The sequence below is a fragment of the Erithacus rubecula genome, assembly GCF_903797595.1.
Source record: "Erithacus rubecula genome assembly, chromosome: 3".
Lineage (NCBI taxonomy): Eukaryota > Metazoa > Chordata > Aves > Passeriformes > Muscicapidae > Erithacus > Erithacus rubecula.
The window spans coordinates 84,590,605-84,607,585 of record NC_136689.1 but is presented as its reverse complement, the minus strand read 5'-3'; the positions used below and the strand labels follow the sequence as shown (position 1 = coordinate 84,607,585).

General features: G+C 34.5%; 1 protein-coding gene across 7 annotated transcripts in view; it reads left to right on the top strand.

Moving 5' to 3' along the window:
* Positions 1-16,981, top strand: part of PTPN3 (protein tyrosine phosphatase non-receptor type 3) — a 154,640-nt gene that overhangs the window by 86,361 nt on the left and 51,298 nt on the right. For 6 of the 7 annotated variants that reach the window (XM_079300260.1, XM_079300259.1, XM_079300261.1 and 3 more), the window contains exons 8-11: positions 2,297-2,417; positions 6,126-6,213; positions 10,934-11,022; positions 16,128-16,191. In XM_079300260.1, coding sequence (XP_079156386.1) covers positions 2,297-2,417; positions 6,126-6,213; positions 10,934-11,022; positions 16,128-16,191 — 362 coding nt within the window. Of the gene's footprint in view, positions 1-2,296; positions 2,418-6,125; positions 6,214-10,933; positions 11,023-16,127; positions 16,192-16,981 lie in introns of those variants that run through there. The other variant, XM_079300265.1, reaches the window with a different exon arrangement.

The window sequence follows — 16,981 nt, the reverse complement described above, 5'->3', positions numbered from 1 at the left end:
TAAAATACAATATTTTTGATGTTCAAATGTCAGGAGTTTGTTTATTTTTTTGACTCATCCTTATATCTACTTTTTCTTACTGTGTGCTATATTGTTTGCCAGTTATAATAAATTAAAGAGCAACAGAGGTCTAGAATGGAGAAAGGTTAAAATATTATTTTTATACTCTATCTTCATTGACTTAGTATCTGCTGACTCATGATCAGAGCAGGAGCTATGTCAGGAGAAACTCAGATTAGGAACAGGTATTTTGTATTTCATGTCCTTCTGCTCTCTTCTGGAGAAATACAATAAAGAGATAGAAGCATTGTGGGTTATTATTCTTGCTGATGTCTTGATATGCCCTAACTTTTTTCCTACTTGGATAATTAAATCTTACACAAGATCATTAGTCTTGCAAGATGTTTCTCTTCTACTGTAACAGCTGGCTAGGGAGTTGGAGAAGCTAAACTGCTCCCCTGGTTGGCATGGCCTCAGGTAGCTAGTAGCAAAAGGGGCAAAAAAAGAGTAGCCTATTTTAAAGAGTAGGAAGAAGACTCTACCTCATAATGTATGAAGGAATAACAGTTGTCCCCTTTAGAGAAGGTAACATTATAGTAAAAATATCTTTTCCTATAGCAAACAAAATTGAAGTAGAAAACTATAATATCTTATTCCTGGCAATCTGGTCTTTTCCCATTGGCATGACTGGAATTCAAACTGGCTGCAACAAACCTGTAAGATGTAGATTCATAGAAAAGATGGGTTGTGTTATTGACTAGTAAGGGAAAGGATCCTCAATCAACTACTGCAATTGTGAAATTGTGGGTTTTATTTCATACTGTTATTGACATACTACTTAGTTCTAAAAATTCAAAATTTTCACTTTTATTGTTGTTACTGTAGACTTAGCATTGCCAGGCTCAGACTTTTTCAATATATAGATATTCCTAAAAATCATTTCAATTTCGTATGATACTTTTGCATCTTCTGTCTTGGTTGGTTTGGGCTTTTTTGGTTTTGGTTTGTTTTTTTGTATTCTTATTTTTTGTTCTTCTTCAGATAAATTTTATAGTAATGTTCAAATATGCGTTTTGGCTGTCATGGTAAACATTTAGTCCTTTGCTTGCCATTTGCTAATTAATTTAAAGTTTGGGCTACCTTTAAAAAGAAAGAACTAAGTATGCTAGATCATCTGCATTCAAAGTAAATTAGTTACTCTTTATCATTCCATTTTTTAATTTAAATATCTCTGATGCAAACAATTAGGTGTGCAACTATATTAGCTTTTGACTGCATTTCCCTGGGAATTGTCTTGTGTCATTGCAGTTCTGTTTTCTGGGCCATATAAATCATGCAGTTTGAATATATGTTAAGTACCAAATATTAGTTATCCCCTGCATTATAGATTCTGTATAATTACTATGTGTAAGTTATTTCTGATGTGCCTCTCATGCCCCTCAACTTGAATCATGTAAATATATATTTTGTACTTTTTTAAAAAAAATTCTGTAAAATAGTGTTAATATTATTGATGGTATATCCTAAAAGTGTGCTCTTGAACTTTGATTTATTTGAGGAGCTTTCGATGCTCAATTGTTTGCAGCCTATCAATTACCTTATTTTGTGTTAATTTGCAAATCATACCAATAACTTCTGGGAAACTTTCAGACTTTATAATCACTATTCCATACTCCTTATGAAAAAGAAGATTGGTACAAGTTATAGTTATTTACTTTTTGCTGCAGTTTGGTAATATTATGTGTCAATCAGTTATTTCACATGTTCTGTTAAGTAATTGACAGCTGAAATTCTGCCAGAGTTGCTAGTAGAGCAGTTTCCACCTGAATTTGTGAAGAGTGGATGCTTTCTAAGTGAAAGATCTTGTTGAAGACTTCTGTTATGTTCTAGTTAAGTTAATGTGTCAAATTGGTTTCATTTGCCATCTCTTACTGAAGCAGTTTGGTGTTCTCTGATATTGTAGTGCAGCACGTCTGTGTTGACACGGCACATGATGTCTGTCTGCTGCTATTACAGGTTATGATGCTAAATTCAGGCTACACAAGCAACTAAATAAAGTACTGAGTCATTCAGTGCCTGAGACTATAGTTAGGGTTAGTGTATGTTGGAAAAAAATCTTACCTTCCTGAGGTAATATACAGTTCCCTATATTCAACACGTCTTGTCTGTTGGGAAATAATTGGTAATTTCTGCATTTTCCCATATGTGTATGTGTTTTAATGAGAAGGAATTTCTTTTAAACAAAAATCCAATTAACTATGAAAACTTTGTATGTGTGTTTCTTGTTTCTTAACAGCACAACTTGGAGACTATAATGCTGCAAAGCATTGTTCAGGATATCTGTCAAATTACAACTTTATACCGGAGCAGAACAAAGATTTTCTTACCAAAGTAGAAACGCTACATGAGCAAAACAGGTAATGTGAACTTTTAGTTCTCTCACCTCTTGAGCTTTTAAGGGAAAAAGTGTCAAAAGGAAGACTCAAGTTCTTAGTGGTTTTATTACAACAGACAGTTGTATTTCATATAGCTTCTGTTAAATGAAATACTTGGGTTTATCATAGAGGTGCTAGATGAATTATATTCAGAGTATATAATGTTAATGTGTTGAGGCATTTAAATAAATTTTTAGTTATAACCTACAGTAGATTAATTGCCCTTAAAAGGTAATGGTCTGGAAAACTGTACTAGATGTTTGAGGGGTTTGCTGCATGAAGAACATTTGATGATTTTTTCAAATTCTATGGATTTTTTTTGTCTATATATGGGAAAAAAAAACCCAAGAAATGTCATAACCATAAAACACTTCAATTAACTTTGTGCTTTCGCTCCCCTCTCCCGAGTGTAATACAAAGGCTGCAAGAGATTATTTCAGTCAGTGTACTGCTAATTATTTTTTCTGACCCTGCTGATTTATCTCTTGTAAGACTTCAGCTTTGGAATTAGTGATGTTGATCAGATACTTGCAAGCTGCATGCAAATATACCAATCCAAGAAATTGTCTGTGAGCAAATGAAATCCAAATCTCTATAGACTTGTTTTCTCTGTCTGTATCTTAACTGCAGCAGAGCTAATTCCCCACTCTCTTAGTTTCTTTGATTTATACCCTGTAATATTTCCATTTTTGTCTTTTCCTAATGTCCCTCAGCTGCTTTTTCATCTCATCTTTCAATACTCTTGCTTTTCCCTCTGGTTTCTTTATTGCTAGTGGGTGTAGTGAGTAGTTCTGAACTTCAGGTCTGCTCCCTAGCCATACAGAACAGACATTGTCATTTATGGAGCAAATGAAAAAAAGCACTGAACTCTTAACTCCAACCATCCCTTCTGTTGGAGATACTAATCTGGACTGCTTTCTGAACAGCTCATGTTCAGGCATGCATTAGCTGATGCCTCTACACTTTCCAAATTGTTTGCAGTTTCCAGTAGGCTCAGTAGTTTTTTGAGAGGGAGTTTTAAACAGGAATGAATAAATTTCCTTGTCTTTAGGAAGCAGTCATCTTGGAGACCACTGAGGGAAGTTTCTGGAGTCTTGCAGTGGCTGGGTTGAGCTCGTGTATTTAGTGCTGTGGTAGCAAGAGGTATAAAACTGATTATGTTCTGGAGAGGAAATATCAGAAGTTAGCATTGGTCCAGACTAATGTGTGGTGGGGTCTGTTGGAAAGATTTCTTTCTTCCCTGGGTCCTTTCAATGATATCAATGCTTTTGTTGTGTCTTTTGGTGGGGTGAAGCCTTTACGGTTGAGAAGTTTAACTTCTGTATTGGAATTAACAGAGATGTTGGTAATTGAAGGTCTGAATAAAAATATGGAGTAGATTGGACTGGAAAAAATGTTCCTTTATTGCTTTGACACCTCTTTTGAAACTTAGCTCTTAAGACCAATTACTTCAGAGTGCAAGAAGAGGCAGACAAATTTTTGTTTATTCTGGCAGTATTTCTTGCATACTCCTTTGGCATTTGTAGAGAATACTTATGTCTCAGACATGAATTTGACTAGATCAGTGCCAAGAACATACTTGACAAGAATGATTTTGGTGTTCACCAGGGATGCTGGGAAGGAAACATGGAAAAGAAGAGTTTACTTTTTTTACCTCTTGAGAGAACATTATTACTTTGGAATGAGATTTCTGCTAATCTGGAATAAAAAATATAGCTATCAACCATATAGGTTATCTGCAAATTATCACAGCTTTGAAATTTATATTCTTAGATTCAGTTCCAAAGCTGACCCCATAAACATCTATCTTTTTTTCATTCTTTAGTGTTATCCTTTGGAAACTTCCACAAAGGAAAATACTTGAATTGCTGAAATACAGACTTGAGAAGTTATGTTTTGTGTATGTGTTGCAACTCAGTTCAAGGTTTTTGTTACCTAGATTTTATGTTGCTTTTCAAAATCTGAGGAAGTATTCCCTGAGTAAGTCCATGCCACACTATTCAGTATGTAGCTGTTAAGAAAGCAGCTATTGTCATATTGAACTGATATAGTTCAGAATTTTTCCTTCTGTGTTCATCCCTAAATCCATAGGGGTTTTTCTTTATGTAGTTGGTTCTGACATGGTTTTCCTGCTGTGTTTTGCTTATTTACATAAGCAGCCTGAGATCTATCTTAGGATGCAGATATTGTCCAAATTGGTAAGGTTTTCATAGTCCTTGTTTAGATGCAGCCACCAGTTTGAAGAGAAAGATGTATTTGAAACTAAATAGGGTGCTTATATTTCAGATGAGGTTTGTTAGTCCTAGGGTATCAACAGCTATAAAAATCGGAACATCAAGACCAGTTTCCTCTTGCCTGTTTACCTCACTGAATAGCTATCATCTTCTTAGGGACCTGAAGGTTTCTTTTCACCTCTAATTCAGTAGGAGGAAGCAACAACAACGAATTAAAAACCCTATGTCTGTGCTGAAATACCTGTTGGCTCTTTAAGACACAAGGCATGGCTGGTCTGGTCTAGATGGAATATACAAATTAAGAATTAAAATTTGCAGGCATATCTTGTGTTCAGCAGACCTTCTGAACAAAGTACTTGATCAAGTTATTTAAAATGGCAGTAATGTACTCTTGCAAACATATTCAGCATCCTTTTACATAACAAAATGCCCATTTTGCATTAGTTTGCTTCTGTAATTTTCTGACACAGGGAAAGAGGTAAGGTCAAATAAAGTTTTTCAGAATCAAGGTGACAATAATCAGTGTACATGTAGATCTGAGAAACCAGTTTAGCTCAGAATTGTGGCAAACAGCACTCTTTTTCATCTTTACTCTCTTTTTTTCTGATATTATGGCATCCTCAAGGCACACTGGCCATGGCCTTCCAGTTCAAGGTAGCTTTCAGTTTTCTGCAGCGTGATATAATATTTCCTAGAGTGGCTGTTTTAGAGTATTGTATTTTGATGGCTTTGCACTTAAAAGGAGGGATATTAATTGGAAATATTAGATGCTGGAGTTCTTAACATAATTCAATGTTATGTCAGCTTTTTGCGAGTTGCATCTAAACTGCATTTGATTAACGCAGTTTTATGCATGTTGTTTTGGAAACTCACCTAGCTAGGAGTTGTTTTTACCTGTATTTATAGATTCTTTCTTGGAGACTAGAGGGTCAAATGCTTGTATGTCTTAGCTGCAGATGAAAAAATATTTCAGGACTTACAGATTTTAGGTAAATTCAGGCTTTTCCTTGGTGAGTTTCATAACTTTTAATCTATTTTCTCCCTTTTTTTTATCATTACATTCCTGCTTCTAATCCTTATTCTAAATGACTTCTTTCTGAGAGATTGTGAAATATACAATATTTAAAGATACTACTTTTTACTTAAAAGTAAGACTTTATAGGGGAATTGTTTCCTCATCCCTTTGAGCATAACAGATAACAAAGATTTTTCTAAAAAGAGCTGGTCCAGAATGGCTGAGGTAGTAAAATCATGTATAATTCACTCATTTTTTGGAGGGTACTTTAGCAGGGCCTTCACCATTAAAGAAATAATCCCACTACTTAATGTGGGGTAATTTCTCAGACACTGGACTTTGGCATTCTTTTGGTTTTATGCATTTGAAATAAGTATGATATAATGTCTTTTATTTTTGACTTGACTGTGGTTCCTATTTATTATTTTTCCCTTCTTTTAGTGGCCTCAAGAAATCTGAAGCAGAGTCCTGGTATATAAATATAGCAAGAACACTTGACTTCTATGGAGTGGAATTGCACAGTGGTAGAGTATGTTTACATTGTAATTTTTCCCTTGGAAAGTAAATCTATATGCTTTTTTAACATTAATAGGAATTAAAAATGTAATATTTAAGTATTGATTTTATCTCGTGTTATTTTTAATTAGAACTCGGTAATTTTTTAGTAACTTTTGTGACATAGATGCTGGGATTTCAGCCAAATAAACTAGAGCTCCTCAAAAGTGTAACAATGTTTTTGTTTTTTTTTTTTTTTAAGATAAACTATTTAGTCACTGCAATGTATTTTACTTAATACTTTCAAAAAGGTGTTTTTGCATGAAAGAATATGAATGCTCTGTTTAGTGCTATTAGTTGGCAAGTGTTTTAAGAGTTTAATTTCTCTGAATTTCTAGCACCAATTTCCTATGTTTTAAGAATATAGAGGGGTGGGTTTTTTTGTTTGGTTGTTTAAATTTAAATTTGGTTGTTTAAATTAGCCTGATTCCAGGCTAAATCTAAGAACTATTTAACAGCTTGAGAGATGACCAATAAAAATGTATTTGAAATCTTTTAGTACAGTGTTTGCATTGGTAAGAAACATGTCCTAGTAATTCACTGTCTACTGCTATTTAATTTTTTTACTACATTGTTCATCTGAAGTGAATCCTCAAAATGCTTTTTTATTTGCATCCTAGTGTGCAAATTGCCTTTTGTGTTTCTATGCAACAGTAAATTGTTTTCGTGTAAGGCTTGTAGTGCAAAAATGAAAGGGAGTGTACTGCAGATAATTGATTTCCTAGGTAAAGATGACTCCTAGTTTTCTTAACATTTTTTTGAGTTTTGGTAATAATCCTGACACTGAGAATTATAATGAAAAATTTCTTTAATGATGAGGAAGGAATAGAAAGAGTGATTTGCTTCCTTCCGCATATTTTCTTGTTTTTCTTTATGCTGCCATAAATGAGTGACTGTTGCATTGGATTTCTAGGAATTCCTAAAATGCTTCTGTATGAAGCTGCTGTAATTACATTCATATTCATGAAATACATTGCTCAAAAGGTAGATGCTTTTTTAAGGATGGAGAAAAGTAGAAAGGAAAGGAAAGTATCTTATTGAATCTGACTTTGTATATGTACCCTCTCTATCCATTGAGTCATTGTCACCTTACTACTTATTGAAGAAGCTCTTAGTGTTACACTTGAGATTACTATATGCACTTAACTTGATTGGATATTTGCCTTTTAACTTCTGTTATAGCTTAGTATTTTGATAAACCAACTTGAATGCTTAGACTTCCACTATGTGACCAGTCTCTTAATATTAATGAGATGCTGTTTCTGAAAGGTCTTCCAATTTCCACTATCTTTCCTGAGCTGCAGGCTGCATGCAGGATGTCAGTAGTGGTCATACCAGTCCCAAGCAGAGAAGATTGACTGGATTCAGACATTTTCACCTAAATGAAATTTCACTGCAGACCATCTTGCTACTGTTTCAATTCAAAATAATAGTTTTATTGCAATTCAGTTTTTTAAAGGGTGAAATATTTGAAGTCTTCTATTTTTCTAGCAGTTGAACTAGACATCTAGACATTTAGAAGCTGCTAGGAAGGAAATAGAAAGCAAACCAGAAAATATCATGCCACTGTTCAATTTGAGTTTCATTATAATTTGGATGCTGAGCTTCATTCTTCTTCTCCCTTCCTTATCTCAGAGTACGTAATGGAATAAGAAAAGTATTGAGAAGGATAGCAATTGTGAATGCTTTAAGGAAAAACCTTCTGTAGTAGGTGAACAGCATGGAGAACGTGAATAGCCAACAATTTTCCATTTTTTCCTTTGGTAATAGTCTATTCAAAAAGAGACAGGTTTAAGTAAAGGAACTTTTTCCATAAGGCTGCAGTTGAACTGTAAGAGTGACTTCTAATTTAATGGATGCCCAAGGGCAAATAGCTATCAGGAGCAGTTAGGCAGTCCTAGAGTCCATGAAACATAAAAGAAGCTTCTAAACCAGGAGATCCTCTAGCTGTAAATGATCTGAAATTGAGAAGGGGAGTTGGTAGTAGGGGTGTAGTTGGTTGTCTCTGAAGTTTGGTACTTCCAAAACAGCAGTTGCAAGTCAGTTTGGATTGAATGCCAAAAGGTAAACCTCTCATCCAAGAGAGCTCCTGTAGGCCTGTAAGAAGTTTGCAGTGAAGTTTTTGAGCTGCTTCTTCACAGAGGCTGTGTCCTGCCCCTGCTTTGGCAGGGGTGTTTACAGTGCCTCCTGATGTCCTCTCCCCATTCAGTACTGCTTTTAAATCATCCTTCCAGTTTTGTCATACCCCAGTGCCTTGACCAGATTTAGCAGGGGCTAATTAAACTGTGTCTCTGTGAAAGGCTTTATCTCTGTGGATTCTGATGATCTTGTTACTGTGCATGGCAGAAGAACCAGGTAACACCTGGCTTTAATACTAATGGCCCAAAGAGGCTGGTGCTCCTGTATTGGTGATTGACAGTGGGATACTTTTGGATAATGTTTCTTGAAAAGCAGATGAATGTATAGCTTCCTGGGGTTTTTTTGTTTTTTTTTTTTTTTTGTTTTGTTTTTTGTCTTTGTTTTATGATAGGAAGTTAAATATTTAACATAAGTGTGAGCTTTCTTTTTAGAAACTTACTAAACATGCAACTTTAATCTGAGCTCAGTTTTCATCTGGAAACACTTCTGCTGTTTTTTCTGATGAAAAATCTGAACTGCTAAAATATTTGAATATGCAGTAGTATTAGGAGACTCAGGAGAGTGAATTCGATAGCTTAAAACTATATTGATATTTCTTGAATTCCTCATCTCCTTTTCACTCTGCACCACTATCCCATCTGCTCAGTAATTAATAGGCCTTTAACTGATCTTTCATTTTTACTCAGCGAGTCAAAGATAGGAAATTTTTTGAATCAGTATTATTTCCATATCTACAAAAATCAAGATGGTAATTGTAAATTAAATCAAATATGAATCAGTACTTAACTAGCTAGATGCCTGGCATCATTTTTTCCATCTTTATAAGTTTTTCATTATTTTCTTCATGTTACCTTTTTTTTATTAAATATGTGTATGTTATTTCTTTGTTGTGCAATTTAACAGCGTGATATTTTGAAAGAGAAATAGCTGTACATCAATATAATATTTCATGTAAGAGGCCCTCTCTTTATGCTGTTCCAGTCTCTTGATTTTATGTTTTTTAGGCTCAACACAAAAGAATTAATAACAACAAATAACATGGGAGATTAGTGTATTTGGGCTGGTGCAGAGGAGTGTGAGGAATGAACTTTGTCCTGATAAAGCTTCTGGAGAAAATAGAGTAGTTTAGCCTAATTAATCTCTATCAAGTGTTTTAGATAATCCTTTATTTCTGCTTAATCATGTAGATTTTCAGCTTTTACTGTTAAAGCTGTTTTCTCTCCACAGTATTGATTTTTTTAATGCAGGAGCCTGGAGTCAGCTGCAAGTGCTAATAATACAATTTTCTACCCTGCTTTAGGTTGGCCATATCATGGTAGAAACAGCTAAATTATAGGCAATTAATCTCCTGAATACCTCAGTGTTCTTCCCAATAATTAAAATACAGGAATGTCAGTTCTGGATTCCTGTGTTATGCTTTGCAAATTAGGTTGGACATCACTCATTCATGTGCCTGTATCACACTTCTATTCAACTATTTTTAAAGGATTTATTGTAGACTTTCTACAGTATTGTCAGAGCACATGCTACCTGTTCTATTTTCCTGTGCCTTGCTAATATAAAGAAGTTGGGATTGGACATGGAGGAAAGCCACATGTTAATTGAGCCCAGAGTACCATCTAGAGGAGCAACTGTGCTACTGAAGGCTTTAAGAGAATCTGTTACCATTGGCTGTCCTTTAAAAACAGTCTGAAACTGCTTTTGAGACAAACCTGATATTTTATACAATGGATTCTACTTGCATGTGTATTTATGTATACATTTATCTCTGTTTAGAAATCTGTGTAATAACACATAAGTGTGTTTTGATCATAAGAAGTAGGAAGCCAAGATTTGTAGCTTCCTTAATATCACAGTTTGGCTTCAAAATGATCATCCAGCATCTTCCTCTCTACCTCTTTGTTTTTAATTTTAACTCAGACATTTGCTTATATGATAGAATGTGCTTTCTCTTGAGTAACTCAATACCTAGAAAGGATTGTAAATTTATGGTTTTTTTCCAGTTGCATGTATTAAGTTTATGCACAGCTTTTGGTTTAGTTAATAATGGATTTCATTTAGTGTAGGAAATATCCATGTGCACGTGTATTTCTCCAACATATTTTCATATGCAAAATTGTGGTGTCCTCCTGTGCAGTCTTTCTTGGTAAGAACAAAAAAAAGTAAGAATTTATTTCCTCTCTCTTTTTAAAACAACATATAATCAGGCAATTTTCGTTCAGTTCCCAAAATTCTGTGGCATTTACCTGACTATTTACCTGACCTAATGTCTTTCCTGAAATTAATAAGGCTAGACTTTCTCTTGATACAGACCTAAGGAACATCCAGGGTAGTAGAATGAACATTGCAACTTGTTTTTAGAATATGTAATAGATATCATCAAAGGAAAGAGATGTGAGAAAACTGAAACTCAGAAATGTCATTGATTTTTTTTTTTTTTTTTTTTCCTCAACTGTAGCAATTTAGGTATAGAAAGCTTGGAAATGAATGCATTAGTAGATAAAGGTGAATGACACAAACTTATTCTGTGTTCTTACTTTATTTTTCTTTTGTAGGATCTCCATAATCTAGATCTTATGATTGGAATTGCATCCAGTGGAATTGCTGTATATAGAAAACTCATCTGTACAAGCTTCTATCCCTGGTAAATTCCTTTATTGTAAAGAAATGTGTACAGTTTTTTCAATCTTACTTTCATTTGCTTTCATATTTATTCCAAAGAAGCCTACATTACAGATATATTTGTTCTTTATGGAGTATTGTGGTATTTCCTTGTGCCTAGATAAAAATGAAAACTTGCTTTGGCTTTTAAATTTTTAAGGCTTTTGAAGCCCTTGCACTGTTTAAAATCTTGATCAAGTTGATTTACATACAGGTCTGAGTATGTGATTAGGAGGACCTTGTGGTCTTAGAGATTTGCTGCTTTTATGCCTAATAGGTTGTCTCTTTAAAAACAAACAAAACCAATCAGTATTGCTATGAAAGCTCAGCCCCTAATTCAGTCCGAATTGAGTCTGAACTTTTTAACATGGCATTCAGCAAGAAGATACTTCTTGGAGTTGAAATGTAAAATGAGTTATTTGGAGATTCAGATTTGCAGAAAGTAGGGTAATATAATTTAGACATTTTTAAATCTCATCAAATATGGGTATATAACATTAACAAGCAGGCAAGAGACATTCACATTATTCTCTGATTCATGAAACATTAGAATGCATGATTGTGCTGTAGAAAATAACCTCTGCAAAGAAGTAATGTGCACAAGAACTCTAATATGAATGACATGAGAAGCTATAATTTTTTAAGTGCTTTTGGGTTTTATTAGTTACCCCACACTAAAAATTATAACCTGGATTAGAAATTTTATGGAGGTTGGGCATTTTCTTAAGGTTTTTTGGTTTGGATCAGAAAGAATTTTTTTCCCAATCTTTGTCATGTTATATATGAGTTATTTGTTGAATTTGTAACAATTTTTGATAACTTTTTCAGTATATTAGTACAGTCTTCTTAATCAGGGCAGAACAATGCATTCCAATGGGTTGTACTTGCTTTTTGGCCCTTAATTATGCAGAAAAAAAAAATAAAAAAGCTCCCCGGCTGTATTCTTTAAATACTACTCTCATTCCATCCTTTCATTTATGAAGACAACCTAACATCTATTTCCTATAGAAAAGCAACAAAATCCATTTCAATTAAAATTCTATGGGAAAATATACTGCATAGTCTCTGGATTTTTTTTTTTTTCTTTTTTGTTTGCTGTGAGTTGGATTTTAACTCCCTGGGATATACTGCAATCATCCTGCATAAATGCATGTCAATAATAATGTGCTCATACAACAGCATAGTGAAAACTTGTATTTTTCCATTTCTAATGCACACTGAAGCATAAAACACTTATCTTTCATCTTTGTGCCTTTAGTGCTGCTCTTTCATATATCAGCCTTGCAGCTTCTTTGAACTGCTGCAGGTTTTAAAAACTGCCAGCTGGAGGCACATTTTCTGTCTTCTGCAGTCTTGTTCTGCCAACTTAGTTGACCTAAGTAAGATATGAATGGATAATGGTAGTTCCTGAAAACCACAGAGTAATGACATTTTAAAATCTGTGACTATATGACTTTTTAGGGAGGGGAAAGGTAGTTTATAGCACATAAGACAGGATCTGCAACTTCCTGTGTTTTTACTCCTGGAGAGCACAGAGGAATAAAACACAGATGCTAAAAGATTTTTCACAAAAGCCTATTCTCATTTACAGAAAAAAAACTGAGGGAAATAAAACCCACAGGTTTTTCAGTTCAAATAATTCCCACTCTAAACTATGAGGTTTAGGCAGTAATATTTTCAGCTGCCAGCTAATGCAGTTGTTCTGAGCTTGCCTACTCACTTTCTCCCTCTCTCTCTCTAAAAATTTCTTTTCATCTTGAAAGCAAAAGCTCCCTACACAGGGGCTTTTTGATATTTTATTTCTGACATCTTGCATGAGTTGATCATAATTCTGTGTGCCTGAATGATGTCCATTCCCTGATCCCCCCAAAAAACAAGCAAACTGAAAAGCCACCAGAGTGGAGTTGCTTGGGATGTATTTGTAGTATGGATTCTCACTTTTATTTAATATCTCAAAACAAGATACATTTCTGTAATGTCTGAAGTGGTATTTATTTAGGCTCTTTATATAACACTATTTGTATCAAGTGGTTTTTCCTATGGACTGTGCAATTACATTCACTGTTAACAAGTTAGAGCTCAAGGTGGCACCAAACACCATCAAAGCACTCTTTCAAAAAATTTAAGTAAAATACTCTGCAGTGGATGACAACAATACAACTATGCCATATGGTAGTAGTCAAAGGGGACCAAAAGTTTTCAGGAACAGAGGCAGTGAGAGAGTTCTGCCTTGGCAAAAAGAGGCTTTTCAATCAAAGCAACCTACGTAAAGAGCTGACTGATCAGTCAGCGGCAATGCAAGTCAAGATAGGTTTAAAAAATAGCTTTGGATTTAATGCAGTATTTTATACACTGCAGAATTATTCTCAAGGGTGCTTAACTGTTCTGTGGTAATTTCCAAATTGATTTTTCAAATAAAATATTAATGACAGAACCAGAAATGCTTTCTATATCAGCAGCGACTAGTTAGGTATTAAATGCTGTTTTGTGTATGCAGTTTCACTGCTTTGAAAACTTCAGAGAAACTGCTTCAGGAATACATAATGCATTGCTAGTTAAAACTTGGAAAACAGCTATCTTACATAGCAGACAGAACATTTCTTCAGTGGCAAAGTATAGTAAGTAATGATTTTTTTTTTTTTTTTTTGCTTCAAGTCACAATTACCAGCTATTAGTAATAAGTGCTAGGACAGGAGTGCCAGTTTAATCAAAAATTAGTGATTCTGTGGCTGGCCTACAGAGTGACAAATCTATTTTGATGCCTTTGAAGGACAGGAAGATGGGACCCAAAATATCCATCATTCTTAAAATGCTACATCCAGTGAGGGTTTTATAAGTAGACAGTGGAATTTAATGATTTGTGAATGTTCCATGGTTAGATAGAGCATTGGTGAAGGGGAGCCACCAGTTATAATAATAGTAACTGCATTCTGTTAACATATTTTTTGGGTATGGCATCTTCAAGCATTTGTTAAGTCTAAATCCTTTGACACCTTAATCTCTTGGATCTTTTGGGTAGATTTTTGTAAGTGTGAACACTCAGTCAAATTGTAGGCATAACACTGCAAATGATTTTTAGTTATTCTTAAATAAAAATGTTAGAATTGAAAGTTTTCTTCATGCCTGAACTAAATAGGCTTAGTTGTACTTTAAGAAGAATGAATGGAATCGAGAGGGCTACTCTATTTAGGAGAGTGTCAAAATAAAGAGACTTAAAGCCCTTCTTTGGCTTGAAGTGATTATATGATCATGTAGTGAATCATGTTTTTGGTGGGTTTTTTATTTTTGTCTTTTGGGGTGTTTTTTTCCTCAGTTTGTTGTTATTTGGGTTTTTTTATTTATTTAAAAAAACCCAAAACAACAGGGTGTAGAGGAGGGGTTGAGAGAGTTTTGGTACTTTGGGATGCTGTTTCCCCTTTTGTTGTAGGGTGTGAGGTTTTTTGCTGTGTCTACAAGGTTAGTTTCTGTGTCTTGCATTTTTGCTGCCTTCATGTTGACATGAAGACATGCTCTTACCATGACAGCAACTGTGTAAGCTGAGAATAACTCCAAAAACTTGTTTGTTGAAGTTCAGTCTAAGTCGATAAATGTGGTAAGAAAGAATCTGAAGCACAAAACTTGAGTTGTACTAGTTCAGGCAGAGTAGCACTAGAATCAAGAAAGAATTAATATGCAATGAATTGCAGCTCAGTAAGTACAACTGAAAATTTGTATGACTTGTCAGGTAGTTCAGAATCAAGAACTTTTTGATGAGCAGTGCAAATCACTGATGTTTGAGGTAGCAACTCAAGTGACACAAGTATTTTAAGAGTTGGCCTAACAGGAGAGGTGGATATGATTTTTCAACTTTCCATTCATTTCACACCAATTTGTCCTGTCAGTGAATGGTGTTGAAATACCTGTTTCTCTGCAGTTCTGTAATTGATGGAGAAAAGCATTTTCTGAAAATGGCACACACAGTTTTCCACCTCTTGTGCAGGAAGAGGGATAGGTAATTCCATGAATATTATTGTTAGTAACTGGAAGTATACTCTTCCTGCATCCTGAAGGATGTTGCTCTATAAATCAAGTGCCTCTCCCATGAGCAGTGGGGAATGAGTTTTGTGCCATTCCACTTGATGAGAGTGATGCAAAAATTGTGCCAAACTGAGAGGACTTTCAACATAGTTCATACTGATGTCTAATATCCTGTGAAGCATCAGTTCATGAAAACATTATGAGACTTTTAGCAGTAAACTTAAAAAAACCCTTTCATGATTCTATTTTCAGGCAAATATGACTTGATCAGATCTTAAATACGTTTCCTTAAGGCATCCATAAATTCCAGCTGACCACAGATCAGAGATTTTTGTCCAAAAATTCAGGTTTCTAGTTACTGAAGTAGAACTATTGCAGAAAAAATTTGGGCATTTTAGACAAATCTTGTTTGTGGGTAGGTAGAAGTTTGTTTAATTTAGCAAAAGTGATCAGCATAAAATTAAAATGAAAGTTGCTTGAGCACCGATTCCAGTTGTAATCTTTACCTTAGAAAACACGTATTCACACTGTGTATATTTAAAAAGATAAATAGCAATGTTAATGAAATGAAAAATATATTAGCACTCATTCTTACAGTTTTAATCCTTCTCATTATGATTTTGTCTAGAGATTCTGTTTAGTGATTAGCAAAAGTACATTATATCTTTCACATTATGAAACCAATTCTGCAAAACCTCTGTGAAGTTTCAGTTGTTCTAAGGCCAACCTTGTCATGTCATTGGGGTCTTAAATTTTATTCCTTTAGTCATAGTTGTCATATGACAAAAGTTATACAAAAGTTGACACGTTTAACATTTGTGCAGCTTAGTGTAGAAGATGTCATCAAGTTTTTTGATGCAAGAATAGATTTGGTGGGAGAGAACTGCTGTGAACTATTTAAAGATTAAACGAGGACATCTATTTGCCACTCAACACAGGAGATGGCTGCATATTATTAATTGAATATTTCACAGCTATAATCTTTCAGGCTCACTGTATGCAATATTATTTTTCATTGTTTTATCAGTCTAAACATTGTTTGGTATTTCATGGTCTGTTTCTTTCTTTTAGGGTGAATATATTAAAAATTTCCTTTAAAAGGAAAAAGTTTTTTATACAGCAACGGCAAAAACATGTAAGTAGTCCTCTAATTTTGTTTTGCTCAAGTGAAACATATTCAATATTTTATATTGAATGTAACCTACAAATTGCTGATCAAAAGGCTCTGTTGGGGTAATTTGCCTTGGAAACTGTTTTGTTAACTTGATCTCGCTATTCTGGTCTGCTTATTCCCTCTCCTTTTCCATTTTTTTGTTTCTTTTCTGATGCTGCACCCCTCCACTTTCAGTCTGTTGGACTGTATCTTTCCCACGAAGGTTTCTTCTCCCTTTGTGTAAATGCAGATCTCCATCCTTTCTCTGATATGTAGCATATTTCCCTTTTCTCATCAGCATCTGCTGCTCTTTTGTTTGTTGCTCTCCCTGCCCTGCAGAGTTCCTTAATGCAGTGATTCTGCTAAGCAACTGCTTATCCCATCTAGGGGAGTTTGTGAGGTCCCTTCAGCTTATGGGGCTCAGAGCTCAGGAAAAAAGCAAGGCTCCTGGAGAAAAGGAGAGCTTTGCAGCTGAAAAGCATGAGGTTGAAAAGGGAATAGCATACCTCCTGCTGTAACATGGAGGGGTTTAGGACTTGGCAAATTATGTGTAGTTGATAAAAAGAATGTAAAATTTTTCTACTGTTAGAAGTTGGCTTCTGTTGGTTGATTTGTGCTCTTTGAAGAACAAATATTAGTCTATTTAATGGGGGAGAAAATCTTGATTGCTGATTATTATTGTGCTCCCACAATAGGAAAAAATAAGATATCTTTTTGGAAAAAATATAGATTATTTAATATGACAGAAAAAAAGCCTTCTCAGAAATTAGTG